This window comes from Sceloporus undulatus, chromosome 6, assembly GCF_019175285.1.
Source record: "Sceloporus undulatus isolate JIND9_A2432 ecotype Alabama chromosome 6, SceUnd_v1.1, whole genome shotgun sequence".
NCBI classification, from domain to species: Eukaryota; Metazoa; Chordata; class Lepidosauria; order Squamata; family Phrynosomatidae; genus Sceloporus; species Sceloporus undulatus.
This window is the reverse complement of record NC_056527.1, coordinates 141280554-141300515: the sequence shown is the minus strand read 5'-3', so window position 1 is coordinate 141300515 and position 19962 is coordinate 141280554. Positions and strand designations below refer to the sequence as shown.

Below are 19962 nucleotides of genomic sequence, written 5' to 3'. Positions count from 1 at the left end.
GGTGGTTTGCTTCCTCCTTCTCACACTTATAGGCAGGAAGGAAAGGGGGGCCCTTCAACACTACAGAGGTGCAGAAATTTGATTCATCTTTAACTCCTATGGTTCTGTCCCATGGAATGCTGGGATTTGGAGTTTAGGGAGTTGTTTAGAATTCTGAGACAGAGTGCAATGTGAAGTCGAAGGCTTTCATGGCTGGCATCCATAGTTTTTTGTGGGTTTTTCGGGCTATGTGGCCATGTTCTAGAAGAGTTTATTCCTGACCTTTCACCATCAGATGCCAGCCACCGATGCTGGTGAAACATCAGGAATAAACTCATCCAAAACATGGCCACATAGTCTGAAAAACCCACAAAAAACTATAGAGTGCAAATGCCTCACCAAACTACAAATGCCAGGATTCCATTGCATGTTGCCATAACTGTTAAAGCAGAATCATAGCACTTTAAGTATATAGTGTGAAGGAGCCCCAGGACAGCTGAGGAATATCAGCAGATAATGCCTCCTGTCCCTATGGTCTGGCAAAGCTTGCTGTAGGTGTTTGAGCTAGATGTCAGGTTTAGCCTTGATAAGGATGGCAGGAGTAGTTTACAAAGTTCCCCTTAGGCATCTTCCTTTCTTCCTTTTTAAAAGTGGTGTTTGCATTTACAGACTGTGAAGCTATTTGTTTTCAACCATCATCTGATCAACCACAGTGACCCTTGTTATTGTTTATTACTTGCATTTGTGTACCACTTTTCCTCCAATTTATCCCAGGCTCACTGGGGACTAGAAACTGGATTTCCCAAATTCCAATCCAAAACAACAACACGTTTTTTGGGCTGCATTTAATCGTTAGGCCTCACTTTGATCTGCTGCTGATCACTGTCCTGTTGGTGATGACAAACTCGCGTTTCTTTACTTTCTAAATCTTGTTCTCTAGCCTCTGAGATTCAGATGATGACCATTCCCCAGGGACAGTATGTGATTGCAGAGACAGCTGTAGGCACTCCTGTCACTACAGTAAACACAGGCCAAGTCAAAACCGTCGCTCAGGTAAGAATAAAGATGACATCCCCAATTGATAACACTTCAGGTACCTTAAACACTTGAAATGCATTGTATGAATGTTAGTTGATGTCCAAATCCTTACAAACTCATATTTGCTGTGACATCCCAAGTTCAGGGATGGGGACACTTAAAAAGGAGACTGGAACTGGAAGCAAGGGGCGGCTAACCATTCCCACACCTGCAGACTCCTTACTTGAAATGCATGAGTCCATTTTCTTGACATCCATTCATTAAGGGATTTACAGAAGAGAACGGACAATGAGAAGGGAAGGATTAAGATCTTCCACCCTTCCATTTGCCACACAAGGACATTATGAGGGCAACAATGAGTTGGGAACATGGGATTGTTCTTCTTCACAAGAAAGTACCTAGACTATAAGTTAAAAAACTTCCTTCCCTGCATTGCCAGCGCTCCTGTTTAGCTATTAGTAACAAAGAGCTATTAGCAACCTAAAAGCCACATTGACATCGCACACCTGTTGAAATTAAAGGTATTGAAGTTGGCAATGGGTAACCTGCCCTATTTATTTCAGTAAGTCATCTCTAAGCATAACAAAGTCCAGCCTTTTGAGATTTGTGCTTGGAAAAGTAAATCTGCAATGCTATGCAGATCCAGTTAAACTGTGCTTGCTTTGGACTATATAGGAATTACTTCTGAATGAACAAGCACAGTATCATAAGACGGTGATGACACTCAGAAGGCATGTCGTTCTTAAACGTGTGAAATAAAATGTACATTATTTTCTCAGATGTTCCGAACATAAGATGTGATTATTCTTTTCAAAATATTTGTGTTCAGACTAGGAAAGGACACATCATCATTTTTTTGCGGGGGGGGGGGGAGTAATTATATATAGTGCATGTGCCCTTTTATTACACATGTGCATTTTGTACCTGGATGTCCATAACTGAGTTTAGAATGACTTGTGAGTCTTTGGCTGTATGCACACTGCAGAAGTAATGCAGTTTGACGCTACTTTAACTGCCATGCCTCCATCTTATGGGATTTGTTGTGGCACCAGGGTTTTCTGACAGAGAAAGCTAAATATCTCACAAAACTACAAATCCCAGAATCCCATACCACTGAGCCATGGCAGATAAAGAGGTGTCAAACTGTTATTTCCGCTATGCAGATTCAGCCTTAGTGATGTCCCAAGAGTGGACAGATCTTCACAATGTTGAGACACAAATGCATAATTTGAAATGCAGAAAATACATGATATATTACTGGGCATTTTGGAGCTCAAAAATTTTGCTTCTTAGGGTTTACAGGAGGTATATAGGAATAGCGATATTCGAGGAACCTGTAACTTTACAAACAGTAATTTAGTTGTTCACTTTATTTTTCAAACAACGTTTAAGGAAAAAAGATATCCAAATCTAGGTTCTTGTATGCTAAAGAGGGGGAAAAAACCCTTCATGTTATTGGATATAGTGGCTAAACAAAGAGAAAACTTAGAACTCCTGTTTCTATTGAATTAACCCAAATCGACTCATTTAGTATATTCTTCAGTACATTTTTACTGTTATCTCCCACTCTGTTTTAGCTAGTTTTATCTTAGACTATTTTATTTTGTATCCTATTTTATTAGATTTGCTTTTATTTAGTCTGCATCTGTTTTAACCCCCTATATGAGTTTCAGGTGTGATCCAGCTTTATCTTTGTATGTACGTGGATATTTTGATATTTTTTATCTTGTATTTTATATTTTGTTAATTGTATTTAGTATTCCATTAATATGGTCAGCTGACTAATCATTAAACGTTGTTGTTTTCCTAATATATGGTATAATCTGAAGCAAATATATATAAAAGTAAAATCTGAATAACAAGATAGCTCATGTGGGCTTTTCTTTCTTACAGACACATTATGTAATAGCGGAAGGTCAATCTGAACTGGATGTCAAGCCAAACCTATCGCTTTCCGGTGGTGTAGAAGTGGATTTGTCCCAGCCATCCGCACATTCTGACTCCTTGGAATCACAAGCAGCCGGTCAACAGCAAACAGCACAATTCATCATTACAACCACCACCAATGGCAATGGAAGCAGCGACGCGCACATTGAAAAGCCATGACCTTCCTCTGTGGCAGAGAAATGAGATCCGGACGGACCAGCAGACATTTTAGATCAAAATATGTAGGGCATCAAGCGTTGTTCTGAAAAGTTGATTGCTATAACTTAGAGGTTTTACATCTCATGCTGATGCTTTGAAGAATTTCTGGCCTAAGTGACATTTACAAACCTTTGACGGATGCCACTGTCTTTGGGAGCCCTGGAACAAAGAGCGGTAAAAGGAAATGGAAACGAAATTCTTCTCTCAACTCCTTTCCATCCCCTCTCAGCCTCATTCTTCCATTTGTAGGCAGGCAGCAGTGAAGGAGAAAATAGTAATTGCTAAACATATAACTGCTGGCAGAATATGTCTGAAATACATTTCTGATGCTTAGACTTTAAAAAAAGGCGCCTGCCTTATATTTCTGTTGGCTTTATTTTTTTGAAGCAGCCTTGGGCAAAAAAAAAAGGGACTTTATCAACTTGGAGAAGAAGAAAAGAATGACTTGGAATGGAACAATTGTAAACTGTTATTTTCCACTGTGTAGGACACATGGAGCAATGAAACTGTGAAGCTGTGCGGAAGTAGTTAAATTATTATTATTGGGACGGGGGGGGGATTTTTGTTTGTTTGTTTAAAACCTTATGGACTGTTTTGACGCCATTTGCGCTGCCCTAATACTCGGTTCTGGAGAGTATGATGGAAGCCGTCTTGGACCCTCACAAGCCTCAACTCTACTGGAATCAAAGACGCATATATAGGTAACACTGAGCCTGGATCTTCACCTCTAACTGTGTTCTTTCTATACAAGAGAGATGATTGCTCCCCCACCTCAGAAAACCAATTAAAAAGGCTCAGTGATGTTCTGAAACGTTTAGTGGTTTTAAGGGTGTTCATTGCCAACTTGGTTTCAGGAAAAGATAGATGGGGAGGGAGGTGGTTGTGCATTAAAGGGAAGACCTGCTTAGGCTCTGTTCCCAAGACAGATGCTGCCCCAGAGGGACCTCAGTAGCAGAAGGAAAAACCTCCCTTCTGCCAATCTAAAAAACGCCTCTGCAAGATTTGTCTCCCACCTCTTGCTATAAACTGAATGGGAAGAGAGAGAAACCTCTCCGCCACTTTGGGCAGAAAAATGAAATGCATAGATATAGGATGGGGCTCAGCTGGCTTAAAGAGACTTCTACGTGTGAAAGGGATCTGGGAGTCCAAGTAGACCACAAGTTGAACATGAGTCAACAGTGTGATGCGGCAGCTAACAAGGTCAATGCGATTCTAGGCTGCAATAGAAGAATAGTGTCTAGATCAAGGGAAGTAATAGTGCCACTGTATTCTGCTTTGGTCAGGCCCCACCTGGAATATTGTGTCCACTTCTGGGCAACAGAATTCAAAAAGGACATTGAGAAACTGGAGTGTGTCTAAAGCAGGGCAACTAAAATGGTGAAGGGTCTAGAAATGATAAAGCGCTATCAGGAACGACTCAGGGAGCTGGGGATGTATAGCCTGGAGAAGAGAAGGTTAAGAGGTGATATGATAGCCCTGTTTAAATACTTGAGGAGGGAGCAAGCTTGTTTTCTGCTTCTCCAGAGACTAGGACACAAAGCAATGGATGCAAACTGTAGGAAAAGAGATTGCAGCTCTACATTAGGAGGAACTTGCTGAGAATAAGGGCTGTTCAACAGAGGAACACACTCCTTCCTTGGAGTGTAGTGGGGTCTTCCTCCTTGGAGGTCTTTAAGCAGAGGCTGGATGGCCGTCTGTCAATAGGGATGCTTTGATAGAGAGTTCCTGCATGGCAGAATGGGGTTGGACTGGACCAGGGCCCTTGGGGTCACTTCCAACTCTATGGTTAATTCTAAAGAGAGAGAAAGAGAGAGTCTGCATGCAGGAAATCCCTATCTATCTACAGAAGGGGAGGGAAAGAGAACGCAGAAGTCTTCCAACGATACTTCTTGAAGCATAACCGCTCTTCTGAATCTTGTCCTGGGGATGCCACTGTAATGCAATACATTCCAGGCATCTTTGTTGCTGCTGCTGCTGCTGCTGTTAACCAGGCTCCCTGTGGATGAAGCCGTCTCCAAGATCATTCTATGTTGCCTTGTTTTCACCTTTGCTGTAAGCCGCCTGGATCCACCCGGAAAGGCGGGGTATTTCTTATCATGCCCTGCTGTCCTCCACTGCTGCTGCCCCTAGTCCTTCCAGACCCATGGCCATGGCCTAGTCCCAGTGTGTGGCCTCCCTCTCTCCTAGTCCTAGCATTGTGCCTCTCATGGCTTTGCCATGGCGCTATGACTCTGGAGACCAGGGTTCGAATCCCACTCTCTCTCAGCCATTAAAAGAAACATATGCTTCTGAACAAACGAAATAAACCCTTCAGGTTTGGCCAACCCACTCCGGCCCTAGGCAAGCCTGAGGAACAGAGCGCATGCGCAGTATTCCTCCTGAGGAGGGAGGCGCCATTATGTTTGAGGGCACTGGACTATGCGGACTGCGCAGGCGCGAGGAAGCACCTCCCCTCCCTCGGCGCCTGCGCAATCTGCTTTACCTTTGCAAGCCACGCCCTCGGCTCCTCCTTTGCAAACCACGCCCCCTCACTTTGAGAGCGCCGAGGAGAGGTGGAGCTGGCCTTGTCTGCGCATGCGCACTCCGCTTTACCTTTGCATACCACGCCCCCTCTCTTTGAAGAGAGGCGAGGCGAGGCGGAGCCGGCCTGCGGGCGCATGCGCAGTCCGTCCGTCCGTTGCAAACCACGCCCCCTAGGGCCTAACGCCTCTTCCTTGAACCGGAAGCAGTATATGACGGATGGGGTCAACTGAGGATGGACAAGTGGTTGAGAGGAAGCAGCACTCAGTTATTTCAAGGGCTGCTCAGGTGAGGTTTGTGTGTGTCTCTTGCGAGGGATGGGAAGTAAACAATGACAAGGCTAAGTAAGAGAGTGAGGCTGCCTCCGCACTGGAGAGATAACCCGGTTTGGCACCGCTTTGCCTCCTTTGGCTCAGAGGCTATGGAATTATGGGAAAGTTAACATTTGACGACAAGAGAAGCATAATTTAACATTAGTCATGTTTAATTTCAATGTCCTCTTTATGTTTTATGTTATGGCTTTATGTTTGTGATTTTAAATGATGAAACTAATAAAGACTGTTTTAAAACAAAGAGGTGGACAACAGACTGGAAACAGTTAATATATATATATATACACACACACACACACACACATATATATATATATATATGTCCCCTTCCGTAATAAAGGCAATGACAAAAGAAGGCGGCAGTTATAGGGCCGTAGCATCGATCTCACATGGAAGCAAAGTAATGCTCAAAATCATTATTAGTATTATACTTTATTTATATATAAATAAGTGGAAGAAACAGGATAAAAATACATATTTATTATTATTATTATTATTATTATTATTATTAGGTAATGGCACAGGCTAGAATTAGATAAAAAAAATAAGCAGGTGACAAATTAAAAAGATGATGAAAGATCAAATCAAATCTCAGATAACAGTCGGGTAAACAATCCCAGAGAGTTTGGGGACACTTCCCTGAACCGTATAATTTCCCAACCTGGGTAATAAATGCGCTCATCCCTCCGTATTTGTGGCTTTGATGATTCGCAGGTCTGATTATTCACGGATTTGATGAATGTGTTCCCTCTAGGGATAATCTCTAGGTCCTCCAGCGCAGATAAAGGTTGAAAGACCTAGAGATTGTTCCTAGAGAGAAGGCTCCACTAGGCATTTGTAATGATAATGATTATTATTATTGTTATTATTATTATTATTTACTGATGCTCCCCCTCTTCAGCCAAAAGGCTATCAGAGCGGCTTACAAATTGTTAATTAGACATTTCCCTGCCCTCAGGCTTACAATCTAAAGAGACAAGACACAAAAGGAGAAGGGGATGGCAATGGGGAAGGAAGGAAGGGGAAGGTTCAGCAAACCTTCTTTGCAGCTCCTCCAGTGCAATCCTATGGTCAGTGTCTGTCAGATGTTGGCCACAGCTAACAAAATGAAATTCAACACGGAGAAATGTAAGGTATTGCACTTAGGGCGAAAAAATGAAATGCACAGATATAGGATGGGAGACACCTGGCTGAACAAAACTACAGGTGAAAGGGATGTAGGAGTCCAAATAGACCACAAGTTGAACATGAGTCAACAGTGTGATGCAGCAGCTAAAAAGGCCAATGCGATCTTAGGCTGCATCAATAGAAGTATAGTGCCTAGATCAAAGGAAATAATAGTGCCACTATATTCTGCTCTGGTCAGGACTCACCTGGAATATTGTGTCCAGTTCTGGGCGCCACAATTCAAAAAGGACATTGAGAAACTGGAGCGTGTCCAAAGGAGGGCGACTAAAATGGTGAAGGGTCTGGAAACCAAGCCCTATGAGGAACGACTCAGGGAGCTGGGGATGTTTAGCCTGGAGAGGAGAAGGTTAAGAGGTGATATGATAGCTCTGTTTAAATATTTGAAGGGATGTCATATTGAGGAGGGAAAAAGCTTGTTTTCTGCTGCTCCAGAGACTAGGACCCGGAGCAATGGATGCAAACTGCAGGAAAAGAGATTCCAGCTCAACATTAGGAGGAAGTTCCTGACAGTAAGGGCTGTTCCACAGTGTAACACACTTCCTCGGAGTGTAGTGGAGTCTCCCTCCTTGGAGGTCTTCAAATGGAGGCTGGATGGCCATCTGTCGGGGATGCTTTGATTTGGATTTCCTGCATAGCAGAATGGGGTTGGACTGGATGGCCCTTGTGGTCTCTTCCAACTCTATGATTCTATGATTCTACAGAGTTGCCCTGGAGGACCTAGAGACCATTCCTAGAGAGGATATTGTGCTAGGCATTTGTAACGCCTCCAGCGCAACTCTATGCTCAACTTCAACTAAACGTTGCACCGAAATGCCTAGCAGTTCCTAGAGAGAATGCTCTGCTAGGTATTTGGGTCAGTGTCTGTTGGACCTAGAGACTATTCCTAGAGAGGTGTCCTCTCAGGTAACAACATGGTGCCTTTGTTACATTCACAGGGGTCTTGTGCCCCTGAACCTAGGAGGAACAAGTGTACAGTGTTTCAAAAGTGAATCCTAGTCACTACAACTACATCTTTTCCTTAGGATCGACGTTTCCCATGGCAGCTACGTGTCTGTTTCCGCCGTCTTTGACTGATGTCCATGGTCCCTAGCAGGAGAAGCTGTGTGCTCTTCAGATACAAGGTAAATATTTGTTTATTATTTATTTATTTACAGTATTTATACCCTGTCCTTCAGCCCTAAAGGCTCTTATTTTAACTGATGGTTCTAATACTCAGTGTAAATAACGCCGGTTCCAAGATATGAGATGTCATCTTCTGTCATTATCATAACTGATGCAATTATTGTTTTCAAATACATGTACTTCTTTCCATCAAACAGAAATATACTTGTTCTACTTAAATGCTGCTGTTGCAACGCTGAATCTGTTCCATGTGCATAGAACGCGTTCTTCGTATCTTTCTTTATCTCGGCCCTGAAATATGCTTGTACAAATGCTATCTTGAAGTGACTGAAACTAGACAAAAAAGTTATCTTGAAGTGACTGAAACTAGACTTTCAGTGAGCGAAACAGAGACAAATACTGTAAACCCCAATGAGGAATACAACAGGATTCAATGTATACTTTTCATTTTGCTTCTCTCCAGCAGAATAATGTAAATACAGCAAGAACTTGGGGCTCAGCGGAGACGAAGGAGCTGAGAACTGAGTATAATATAGACCAGTGGGACATACATTGCTAACACACTTTTAAATGTATCACATGTTAAACTAGAGCCATGTCCCCCCTCTTCCTCAAGGCAATAGGAGCCTCCCGCTTCCCAATAAATACACTGTCAATCCAGTTTCAAAGATGTGTCAACTGGGTCGGTTTGTAATAATGCTGACTAACAGATACCTTAGTTGACGAGGTCCAGATGAACACATTTTGTGACAGTGCCTCTCTTCTTGTTGAAGGGTGTCATTGGGCTGTGAACAATGGATTCCCTGGATCATATGCTCACTGACCCATTGGAGTTGGGGCCTTCTGGAGAAGGCAATGGCTCTCAAATTATGGAGGATTGCATGCTGGGATCCATACGCATTAGTCTGCCAGAGGATCTCCTGGAGGACGTAAGTACAAAATAGTAATTCCTTTATTTCTCCACAGATCAGTTAAAACAACAATGTGAAGAGGGGAGAGTTGGGGGTTGTTTTATTGCTTATGATGTTACGTTATGCTTGATTATTAGGCCATGTCATGTTATTTTAACATATGTAATTTGATATTGACCGTTGTTCTTCTGCCAGGGAAGTGCTGGGGATTGCCCTTCAAATTATTATGTTATGTTATGCCTCCATTATCATGCTATGTATTATGTATTATTATCATGCTATGTATTTGATTTCATTAAGCTAATATAACTTCCTGAATAAAAAACCTTATCCTCTTAATCTCCTGCGAATTTAGTTTCCTGATTTTATCCAATGTTTAGATAGTTCTAATCTTCTCTTTCAGACTTAATTCATTTAGATCCATTGTTACAGTATTGAAGATAACCATACATAAGATCAGCAAGTAACAGCTTTGAAAGAATTGTTAGTCAAAATGACGCAACTTAATCTTAAATAAATATCCCACCTGTAATGGCATTCTTCCTATAAAGAAGAACAAGCAAACAAAAGACTGTCAAATAAGTTCTTAATCATTCTTTGAATACCTTGTCTCTCTGAACAGTTTAACACCAAGCCATTCCTTTTCTACTTTTTCCTCTTACTGTGTTCTTCCATAAGGGCAGTAAGAGTGTCCATCTCCATTGCTTCATATAGCTTCTTCATAGTACTAATGTTCTGTGGGGGTGAGATTGAATGCTGTTGAGAGGAAAGCGGCTATGCTGATGGTATCACTGCTGCAGGAAAGGTCAAACAGGCTTTTGTTGAGAAGCCAGACTAAATGACCAAATACCTTAACACACTGAAGAGAAGTTACTGGGTTGTAGTAGTAATGGAGATGACACTGGCAGAGGATCTCTCAGACAACGGCAGTGGCACTTTAGCTGGTTCTTTTTAGTACTGCTGAGGAGGAGGCAGTGGTAAACCATTCATGAATGCCTTGTATGCGAAAACCCTCTGATGTAACAATCCAAATTAAGCAAGAGATTGTGTCAGAAGGCATGGCCTCCAGGTTGGAAGGCACTCAAACAGCAACTGGGGTATAGAATCATAGAGTTGGAAGAAACCAAAGGGCCATCCAGTCCAACCCCATTGTGCCATGTAGGAACTCTCAGTCAAAGCATCCCTGACAGATGGCCATCCAGCATCTGTTTAAAGACCTCTAAGGAAGGAGACGCCACCAAAATCTTCAAGGAAGGAGTGTGTTCCACTGTTGAACAGCCCTTACTGTCAGGAAGTTCCTCCTAATGTTGAGGTGGAATCTCTTTTCCTGGAGCTTGCATCGCCAGCTCCCTAAGTCTTTCCACGTAGGGCAGAGCAGAGGAGAAGTATGAATAGCAGTATGTTTAATGACACAACTGTACTTTAGCTGCTGAAGTGCCCACATCTGAGAGGGAACTCTAAAGCTGCACAGTGCTTATAACAGGAGCATGGAATGTGAGAAGCAGGAAACAGGGGAAGCTGTTATTCTAAATATAATATAGAACAAGAAATGAAACCTATAAACATGCCTGTATTTAGTTTAAGCAAACTGAAGTGAATGGGAATGGGATATTTTCAATCCAATAATTACATAGTGTTTTACTCTGGAAATGCCAACTTAAGAAGAAACGGGGTGGCATTAATAGTGTAACAGATACCATAAAGGCACTATATCCTGTCTGATATTGGAAGCTAAGCAAGTTGAGCTCTGGTAGTACTTACATGGGAGACCGCCAACAAATACTCGGAGAGCGGTTGATAGAGTTATGCAAAGCCAAAACTATTCATCGAAAATACCTTTTTCATACAACCGAAGAGGAGATTGTACACATGGGCATCGCCAGATGGTCAAGACAAAATTCAAATAGATTACATAGTAGGTAACAGAAGGTGGAGAATCTCCTTTCTTGCAGCAAAACCGAGACCAGGAAAGACTCTGAAACTTTGATGAAACTGACTGTATGAATAGCTTGTGTTAAATTAGACCAGCAATCCACTTAGTGCAGCACTTTGTCTTTGAGCAGTGGCTATCACCATACTTGTGCAAAGCCTTCACAGAAGGCTTGTTTTCTTGTTTATATCACTAGTTAAATATATTGCTTCTCAGCAGAGTGATCTAATCTGTGCCTTTCTCACCACTTAACTAATATTGGTTTGGTTCCAGGCTGAATGAAGCTTGTAGTAGATTGATTTAAAGTTGCATCCCATTAATTTCAGTGAGTCTATTCTAAATTTGATAAAGTAGAAAGTCAACCAGTTAATACTCTCCTGCTGTTGCATTTGTTACAAGCAGAATATTTGATCATTTTTAAAGGGGTCGTATATCATTCTTCTTTATTCTCTTCTTTCTTATGTAGCCTGAAATCTTTTTTGAAGTTGTAAGTCTTTCAACATGGCAGGATGTTCTGATGGATTCACAACGAGAACATTTGAAAAAGTTTTTGCCTCATTTCCCAGAAAACAACACAGAACACCAGAATAATCTCATTTTGTCTCTGTTTAATGGAGAAAACTTCCGGTTTGGAAATCCCCTACACATTGCCCAGAAGCTGTTCCGAGGTGAGTGGCAGCTTTACGTGTCTTAAGTTTAAATTTAAGTTTTCGTTCCTGTGAGTAATGTGTTTTCTGTTCAATTTTAATGCTGTATTTATTTATGGACTACTTGGGACACCTGTATAGATATAGCGGGTTGAATCTGGACTGAAATCATTTTAAATATGACAACACCTGTCCTTTGAATCTAGTGAATCTACTTTAAAGACGACTAAGGTCCAAAACACACTGCAGAAATCATCCAGTTTGAGACTGCTTTAACTGTCCTGGGTCAATGCTAGGGAATACTGGGAACTGTAGTTTTGTGAAACATTTAGCCTTCTCTATCAGAGAGCTCTGGTGCCATAATAAACTACAATTCCCAGGATTCCCTAGCACTGACCCAGGACAGCCTCAAATTAGATTATTTCTGCAGTGTGTGTTGAACCTAAGTTTGGATCCAGCTCAACAAACTAATAAATTTGGGGTCAGAGTTTCATTAGTAAGTGGTGAGTGATACGATGGAGGTACTGAAAATGAAAGTCATCTTTTACATGAGTCTTAAGATGAGCTTGCATGCATATCTATCTATCTTAGTGCTAAACGTGTATAAGTTTTCCAGCATGCAAAACAAAACAAAACAACAACCCAAAACCTTCAGATAATATCTACCACTCAGACACTGACGTGTCCTTAAATTTCAAGAGGTTGAGAAATTATGGTAAATATATGTGAAGGAAATATTGTCATATACTTCTTTCCTTGTGTTTATTGAAATGTACTTGGCCTCGAAAAGCATAATGAGCTAGACCTCTAAAAGAGATTGGCCACTGATTTTGCCATACATTGCCCCGCTCTGCTCTTTTTATAGAGTCGTAGTCTGGCTACGAAACAGCTAAATAGTCTTCTGTTTCTTCATACTTTGCAAATTGTGTCTTTCTAATCTGCATGATGTGACTGTTTTATAGCTAGGGGAGAGTGCAGTGCTTTATTTCTCTTGAGTGTTGATTTCCAGATGCCTTTGCAATGGTGTTTAGTGGGAGATAAATAGCTTTTAGACAATAGAATGGAAAGTATTAATAACAGCAGTGACATTCTTATTACAGATGGACACTTCAATCCTGAAGTAGTAAAATATCGACAGCTTTGCTTCAAATCTCAGTACAAGCGCTACCTCAGTTCCCAGCAGCAGTACTTTTACCGGTTGCTGAAACAAATTTTAGCCTCCCGGAATGTAAGTATTTGAAGAAACTAAAACGAAATATAGATCTATGAGAACAGCATTTATTGTTCGAACTAGGAGAAATGTCCTGGTTTCTCGGTTACCTAGTACAAGCTGGGATCTAAACAACTATTAAATTAATTCTACAGACTTAAGGGATTTGTAAGCACAAGTACCTTTATTGATACACACGTATGTACAGGGCTCCCCCGGGTTACGAAATTAATTCGTTCCGCGGCGCCATTCGTAACCTGAAAAGCATTCGTAAGCCGAAGCCCCATAGGCGCTAATAGCGAAAGCCGCGATTTGGTGCGAAAAAGCGCCGAAAAGCACCAAAAATTTTTTCGTAACCCGAAATAACCTTCGTAACCCGGAAATTTCGTAACGCGGCGCATTCGTATCCCGGGGTACCACTGTATCTGAAAATTTATTTTGCCTTTTATTGTTTTAGATTTTCATGTCATCTAGCCCAGTATCATTTGCTAGGGCAACAGATTTGCAATCGGATGTCTTCCTCGTTGCTGTTGCTTGAGTTGACTCACAAAAGCAGCTTGTAGTCTGTTATTCCAAACTTTAAAACAACAACAACAGAATGTTGGGAATGTCAAAATGTTAATGGTCACTTCTTGGATTCCATCCCTCATGTTTGCTCTGATGATGTCTTTATGGGACCAATGCTTGAATAAAGTTCCACAGGCTCTTAAAGCTTCAATCCTGGTTCCTGAAAAATGGAAACTCTCTGGATTTGTGTATCATTACAAAACTGTACATCATCCTACTGGCTTAGCTCTTAGTATAGCTTATATGATAAGATTACTTTGTATTAGTTTGAAACTCGATCCGTAGCTTTTAAAAAAATAACTCACAGGTGTTTGAATAGCATACAGCATGTTAAGCTGTGCATGTGTCTCTTTCAGCAACTGTTAGAGCTGGCTAGGAAAGGTGGCCCCAGTCTTTCTGTGAAGAGGAAATACTCAGCGGCTGCTTGTGCTGCTGAAGAACGAGACAGACGAACACATCAGCGGTACCTAAAAATCCTCAAGGAGGTAAAAGAGGAATGTGGAGATACTACTTTATCCTCTGATGAAGAAGGTAATAGCATGTATTTTGGATATATATTACAATATTTCTGTCTCGTTCTCTTGTGAAATCTGAGAGTAGCATACAATAGAATACAGACAATCTAAAATAATTACATATTTTAAAATACAGTGTGCCCACATTATACACGGGTGCACTACACGCAGCTTCCAGCATACGCTGGAGGCCGCGCCAGAAAGGCTTCTCCCACACCCCAGAAGAAATAATGGGGCGCACGCCTGTGGCGTACCGAGTGCACACCACGGAAACAAGCCCCATTGTTTCTAATGGGGTTTGAGTTTACGCGGCGGGGTCAAGAGCGGATCCCCTATGTAAGGGAAGGGCCAACTGTATTGAATAAGATGACAGCATATTAAACAAATTTTTAAGACAGTAGTGATAAGAGTAGGACCTGAAGGTTTTAATAAAGTTCCATTGGTGCCTAAAATAAACCAACATTGGCACCGATCAGAGAGGCCATTCCTTAACAGGGCTTCACAGAAATCCTTTGCTATTATAGAATCACATGAAAACCTGTTCTGCCAAAGACCCTGAAAACGGACATAAGTGATGATTTATACAAGGAAAATATCGGTGTGGCAACCCATCATGTGTCTGTCTAAGAATAATGGCTCAAAATCAGATGTTTCATTGGCCCCATACAGACAGGCCAAAATAAAGCTGCTTCAGGTCACTTTGGAGATATGCTGTTTAAATGATGCATGCGTCCTAGGAGTCCAGGAGCCGTGCCAAAGCCACAATCCAGTCCTAAGGACTAGAGTGCAGCTTTGGTGCAGCTTCTGGACTATTAGGACACATGCATCATGTAAACAGCATACCTTCAAAGTGACCTCCTGAAGCAGCTTTATTTTGGCCTGTCTGTATGGGGCCTTTGTTACACCAGATGGTAGTGTAACCTTAGCTCTTACCAAAATCTGGGGTACAGCACCTAAATTGAAGTGTATTTGCTAGTGTAGGGATAACTGAATACTATCCTAAACAAAGCAGTGTTTTCCTTCCAATTGTTTGTCTGTGTAGCTTGTATATAGATAGTTGCATGCCTTCAAGTCATTTCTAAATTATGGTGATGCTAAGGCGAACCTGTCATGGTCTTTTCTGGGTCACCCATTGGGTTTCTATGGCTGAGCGGGGAATCAAATGCTGGTCTCCAGAGCCATAATTCAACGCTCAACTGCTATTCCATGTTGGCCCTTTTTGTATATAATGCTTTCATCCATTTCTGTACAATATGACCTTTCTGTGAAAGATAATGTCTTCTTAAATCAGGGATAGACAACTGCTACAACTCTGAAGGTTAGTGTTTTTTTTAAAGACAAAATCTTTTAGGTGCTGCACAGAGTGACAAAAACAAACCAAAAAACAAAAGCAGTTTGGATGTATGATATGCCACTATTTCCTAGGAAAATGAACTAATGTTTGGGTTTGTTTGCTGTCCCTGTAGAAAGCTTCTTATTTTACATTTCAGATCTTAGTTCCTGGATCCCAAATTCTCCTGCTCATTGCCCAAGTCCTGCTGTTCCACTCAGGGTAATACCAACATTATCAACTCAGGATATGAAAACTGCAGGTAAGATCAAGTGATACCATATTCTGACTGATTCTGAAAGATTTGTAAATTAGATGTTACTAGTGCTTTTTTTTCTTGACTTAAATGTTCCTAGATTTATTCCTTCTAGTTTTGTCAAAGGCCAGTCTGTGATTAAGTAAACTGTTGATTCATGTCTAAAAAGCATATTTGCCTTCAGTATCTATTTTCATACACAACTGTCCCCACAAACAATGCAAAATGCTTATTGAGCTATTATGCTAGAAATGTCAAGTTTTTTAAAATAAATAATCCACAGTACTTCTGCCACTAACTAAACTGACTTCATTTTATATAGCAATCTAGTTTAAATATATCTAATTGTATTTGTACCAGTCTAATAATAAAAGCCACATTGTGAATGTATTAGTACCTAAATAAATCTATTACCTGGATTGTTGAAAAGAAAGGCCTGTTACAGACTGCCAAAATAAAGCTGCTTCGGGTCTCTTTGCAGGTATGCTATTTAAATGATGCATGGGTCCTAAGAGTCCGGAGGTCGCGCCTAAGCACTGGAGTGCAGCTTTGGTGCAGCTTCCGGATTCTTAGGATGCATGCATCATTTAAACAGCATACCTCCAAAGAGACCCGAAGCAGCTTTATTTTGGCAGTCTGTAACAGGCCAAAAATTCATATAATGTGTTATATCTGTTGCTGATCAGAATATAAACAAAAAATAAATGTATTTGTCTAGTGACCATGCAAAGACAGTCTCTAAGGCTGCATCTACCCTGTAGAAATAATGCAGTTTGTCACCACTTTAACTGCCATGGCGCAATACTATGGTATTTTGAGAACTGTAGTTTGTTGTGACAGCACAGCTCTCTGACGAAGAAGGTTAAACAAAATGACAATTCCCAGAATTCCATAGTATGGACCAATGGCAGTTAAAGTTGTGTCAAACTGGATTTCTGCAGTGCGGATGCAGCCCTTCTCTCCTTATTAGTAGGTTGCATAATTGACTAGACTTCAGTCTTATCAAAAGAAGCTGTTTAGTTTTAAAGTGAGTATGTAGAGAGATCTTGTAACACCTTTGAGACTAACTGAAAGAAAGAAGTTGGCAGCATGAGCTTTAGTAGACTTCAGTCTACTTCCTCAGATGCTTTTGCTCCACCAAAAGCATCTGAGGAAGTAGACTGAAGTCTACTAAAGCTCATGCTGCCAACTACTTTCTTTCAGTTAGTCTCAAAGGTGCTACAAGATCTCTCTACATATTGATTCTACAGATTACACAGCTGTATCTTTGAGTTTTAAAGTGAGTTAAGTTCTATGAACAGACTCACAAAATTTTAATACTGTTTATCTTCCTTAATCCCAGCAAAAATGGATTTTGATGAGAATGTTCTGAAGCTGATGCTGAAGAAACACCACGAAAAGCGCAAGCGGCAGCCTGTAAGTTAGCCATGATGCATTTGCACTTCAGTACACTTTTAGTATCAAAGGAACTGGTGAAACAAGTCCTCTCCAACTAGTCATTTAATACTGTCTATATTTATTTAGTAGTTAGTCCCACTGTGTTGAATGGAGTTTACTCCACTTATTCCAAGTAAGTGTGGTAAAGCTTGTAGCTTAAATTTGTGACAAGGAACAACCTCAAGATTACAACTTCGCCCAAGTGCTGAAGAGGGTGCATCAGTAAGGGGCCCTATATACATACGTAGTTAGAATGCCCCCAAATAAATAGGTTTTGGTCTGATATAGTAGACATCATTTCCAAGATAAGAAAACAAAGCTTGAATTTTTGCCCAGGACTACTATTTCTCTCACTGTTCCTTGTGGAATACAAAATGCTGAAACACAAAGATTTGATCAGATTGTACATAGGAATAGCCAGATTGGAAATTGCTAAGAACTGGAAAACAAGTGAACTTTTAATAGAAAAATGGTGGAGGAAAATCTGAGACATATGGCTGTTGAAGAAACTCACAGACAATTAAGAAATTCAAAAGACCATACTTGAAAATTATCATTATCAAAGAAAAATGGTTCCTTTTCATAGAATACATCAACAACAGTTCATGACAGACACAACTTCCACCACAACATCAAGCATTCTGGAAAGACATTCTACATGAAGATTCAACTGTGCCAGGATCTGATTAACATTAGGACCTCATTTACATTTTTAACTTTCCTCAATACCTTTTTTCTACATTATCATATCCATATCATTAATAACAGTTTGACAGTCGTTTTTATATGTTGATATTCCTGAATTGTAATAAAATAAAAATTTGAAAACAACAACAACAACAGATTGTTAGAGGACTTGAAGATTTATCTTCTAGTAAGGAGTAGTATTCAAAGACATAGCCATGCTAACCCGTTTCAGCATAAAAAGATACAAGGGTATCCTGTAGCATCTTTGAGTCTGAGAAAAAATATCTTGCAACATAAGCTTGCAGCGATTCAAGTTCACTTCATCAGATGCATCCCTAGTAAGGAATTAGAGAAATTTAGGAATTACAATCCCAGAAAAACTAATCTTCATGAATGTTAGCTTCTGCATATTTACTTTTGCAGCTTCTGCATATTTACTTTTGCTTAGAATGTAGTTACCACTCTATTAGCGTTCCACAGAGTAGTGCAAAGAAAGCATCTGAGAACAAGAACCCAAATTGAGTTCCACTGTTAAGCTATTGGTCTGTTTGCTTTTCTCCTTACTGAGTGCTTGTTTTTTCTATACAGAACCATCCTGATTTAATGACAGGGGACTTGACTCTGAATGACATCATGACACGTGTGAATGCTGGCAGGAAAGGATCCTTGGCGGGTCAGTGTTTTGTATATGATTACATCTTTATTTAATTGGCAAGGAGTAATTCATGCATACATCAGTTTTTACTTCCAAACAACTGAAACCATAAGCTAATAAAATGTGGCAGTCTTTACAGTGTCAAACAATGGAAATGGGCCATAATGGCATAGTGCTTTCTATGTTAACAATTCAGTCTGTTTCTTAGCACCCATTTTCCAACCAAAATCCATTGGGTTGGAATGCTAGTTTGTGAATTATGAGCCTTTTATGTTTTATCACTGTTTAGGGGGAAAAAAGCTTGATTCTCATTATATCAAATGTTATAGGATAAGGTTTGAAATATTTAAATGCATAAATGGGATCTGGGAATTAAAATCCTCTGGCCAAAATTCGATTATTTCTCCCAAGTAGAATAGACCCACTGAGTCAATGAGAATTTGATAAATTAACACTGGTAGAAGTAATTAAGTGGGTTTAGTCTAATTGGGTTAGCAATTAGGTTTGTGTTTCTTAAATTCTAAGAATGACAAGTTTAATCTTATGTTTTATTATATCAATTTGCTGCGCCGTTTAGTCTTTCATCCTGTAAGTAGTAACAGCCACAGTATTATAGCTACCTGGTGGCATGTGCAGAACTATCCAGCCCTGCAATACTGCAGTGGGAAGCAGTTGACTTGAGGCAACAACTTGAGGGTTGGAGGGAATGGGTGAAGACAGGAATTGATGTTTCAGCAAGACTTGTTGGAGTGTGTGACAGGAGTTTGGCATCAGACAGAAAGATTCCTTGGCTGACACTGATAGCAGATACATTGATTCTAAAATATATTGGTGGTGAAATGGGGAGACATATGTTTTAAAGCTATATGTCCAGTTGATTTTTCCGTATGCGTTCCAGTATGGCCAAGAAGTTCCTTGGTCATATTTTCTGGCTGCTTTTGAAATAGAATGTCACTTGTCATGTAGCTCTTGTAACAGTTACAAAAAGCTCAGTTGTTTGTGGCATTGCTTGCAGCCGCATGAGTGCCCTTACTGGATTATACCCACTACATAAAATCAAAGTAACAGTTCTGTGTATGTTTCCTTGGATGTAAACACCATGGAACTTAATGTGACCTGTGTGTTGTGTGCCTTGAAGTCATATCTGACTTATGGCAATCCTATCACAAGGTTGGGTTTTTTTGGGCAAGTTTGTTCAGAGAAAGTTTGCCATTGCTGCCTTCTGAGGTTGTATGTGACCTGCCCAAGGTCTTTCCAAGAGTGTCCATGGCTAAGCAGGGAGCTGAACTTGTGAGCTGCTCCAAAATTACAGCTACTATACTGCTCCTGTTCCTAAACTACAGCTACTGTACCTGTATTAAATATGCATAGGCAGGATTAAACAATTTACTTCAATGGGTTTTGTTACTTTGGGTCCTGTCTACCCTCCTGTACTTTTTTCAGGCAAAGCAAGCCTGAATATTTTAACTGCTTTTGTATATAATACTTGGTAT

At 40.6% G+C, this 19962-nt stretch overlaps 2 protein-coding genes across 6 annotated transcripts in view; both read left to right on the top strand.

Moving 5' to 3' along the window:
* PRDM10 (PR/SET domain 10) overlaps nucleotides 1-3973 on the top strand; it is an 80956-nt gene extending 76983 nt beyond the window's left edge. For all 4 annotated transcript variants that reach the window (XM_042475091.1, XM_042475090.1, XM_042475093.1 and 1 more), the window contains 2 exons: nucleotides 920-1032; nucleotides 2911-3973. In XM_042475091.1, coding sequence (XP_042331025.1) covers nucleotides 920-1032; nucleotides 2911-3123 — 326 coding nt within the window. In that variant the 3' untranslated portion in view covers nucleotides 3124-3973. The remainder of the gene's footprint in view (nucleotides 1-919; nucleotides 1033-2910) is intronic.
* Nucleotides 3974-5888: 1915 nt separating this feature from the next.
* Nucleotides 5889-19962, top strand: part of NFRKB (nuclear factor related to kappaB binding protein) — a 32114-nt gene continuing 18040 nt past the window's right edge. For both annotated transcript variants that reach the window (XM_042475936.1, XM_042475935.1), the window contains exons 1-9: nucleotides 5889-5970; nucleotides 8225-8323; nucleotides 9098-9253; nucleotides 11632-11833; nucleotides 12913-13040; nucleotides 13946-14120; nucleotides 15595-15696; nucleotides 17033-17106; nucleotides 18403-18487. In XM_042475936.1, coding sequence (XP_042331870.1) covers nucleotides 9119-9253; nucleotides 11632-11833; nucleotides 12913-13040; nucleotides 13946-14120; nucleotides 15595-15696; nucleotides 17033-17106; nucleotides 18403-18487 — 901 coding nt within the window. In that variant the 5' untranslated portion in view covers nucleotides 5889-5970; nucleotides 8225-8323; nucleotides 9098-9118. The remainder of the gene's footprint in view (nucleotides 5971-8224; nucleotides 8324-9097; nucleotides 9254-11631; nucleotides 11834-12912; nucleotides 13041-13945; nucleotides 14121-15594; nucleotides 15697-17032; nucleotides 17107-18402; nucleotides 18488-19962) is intronic.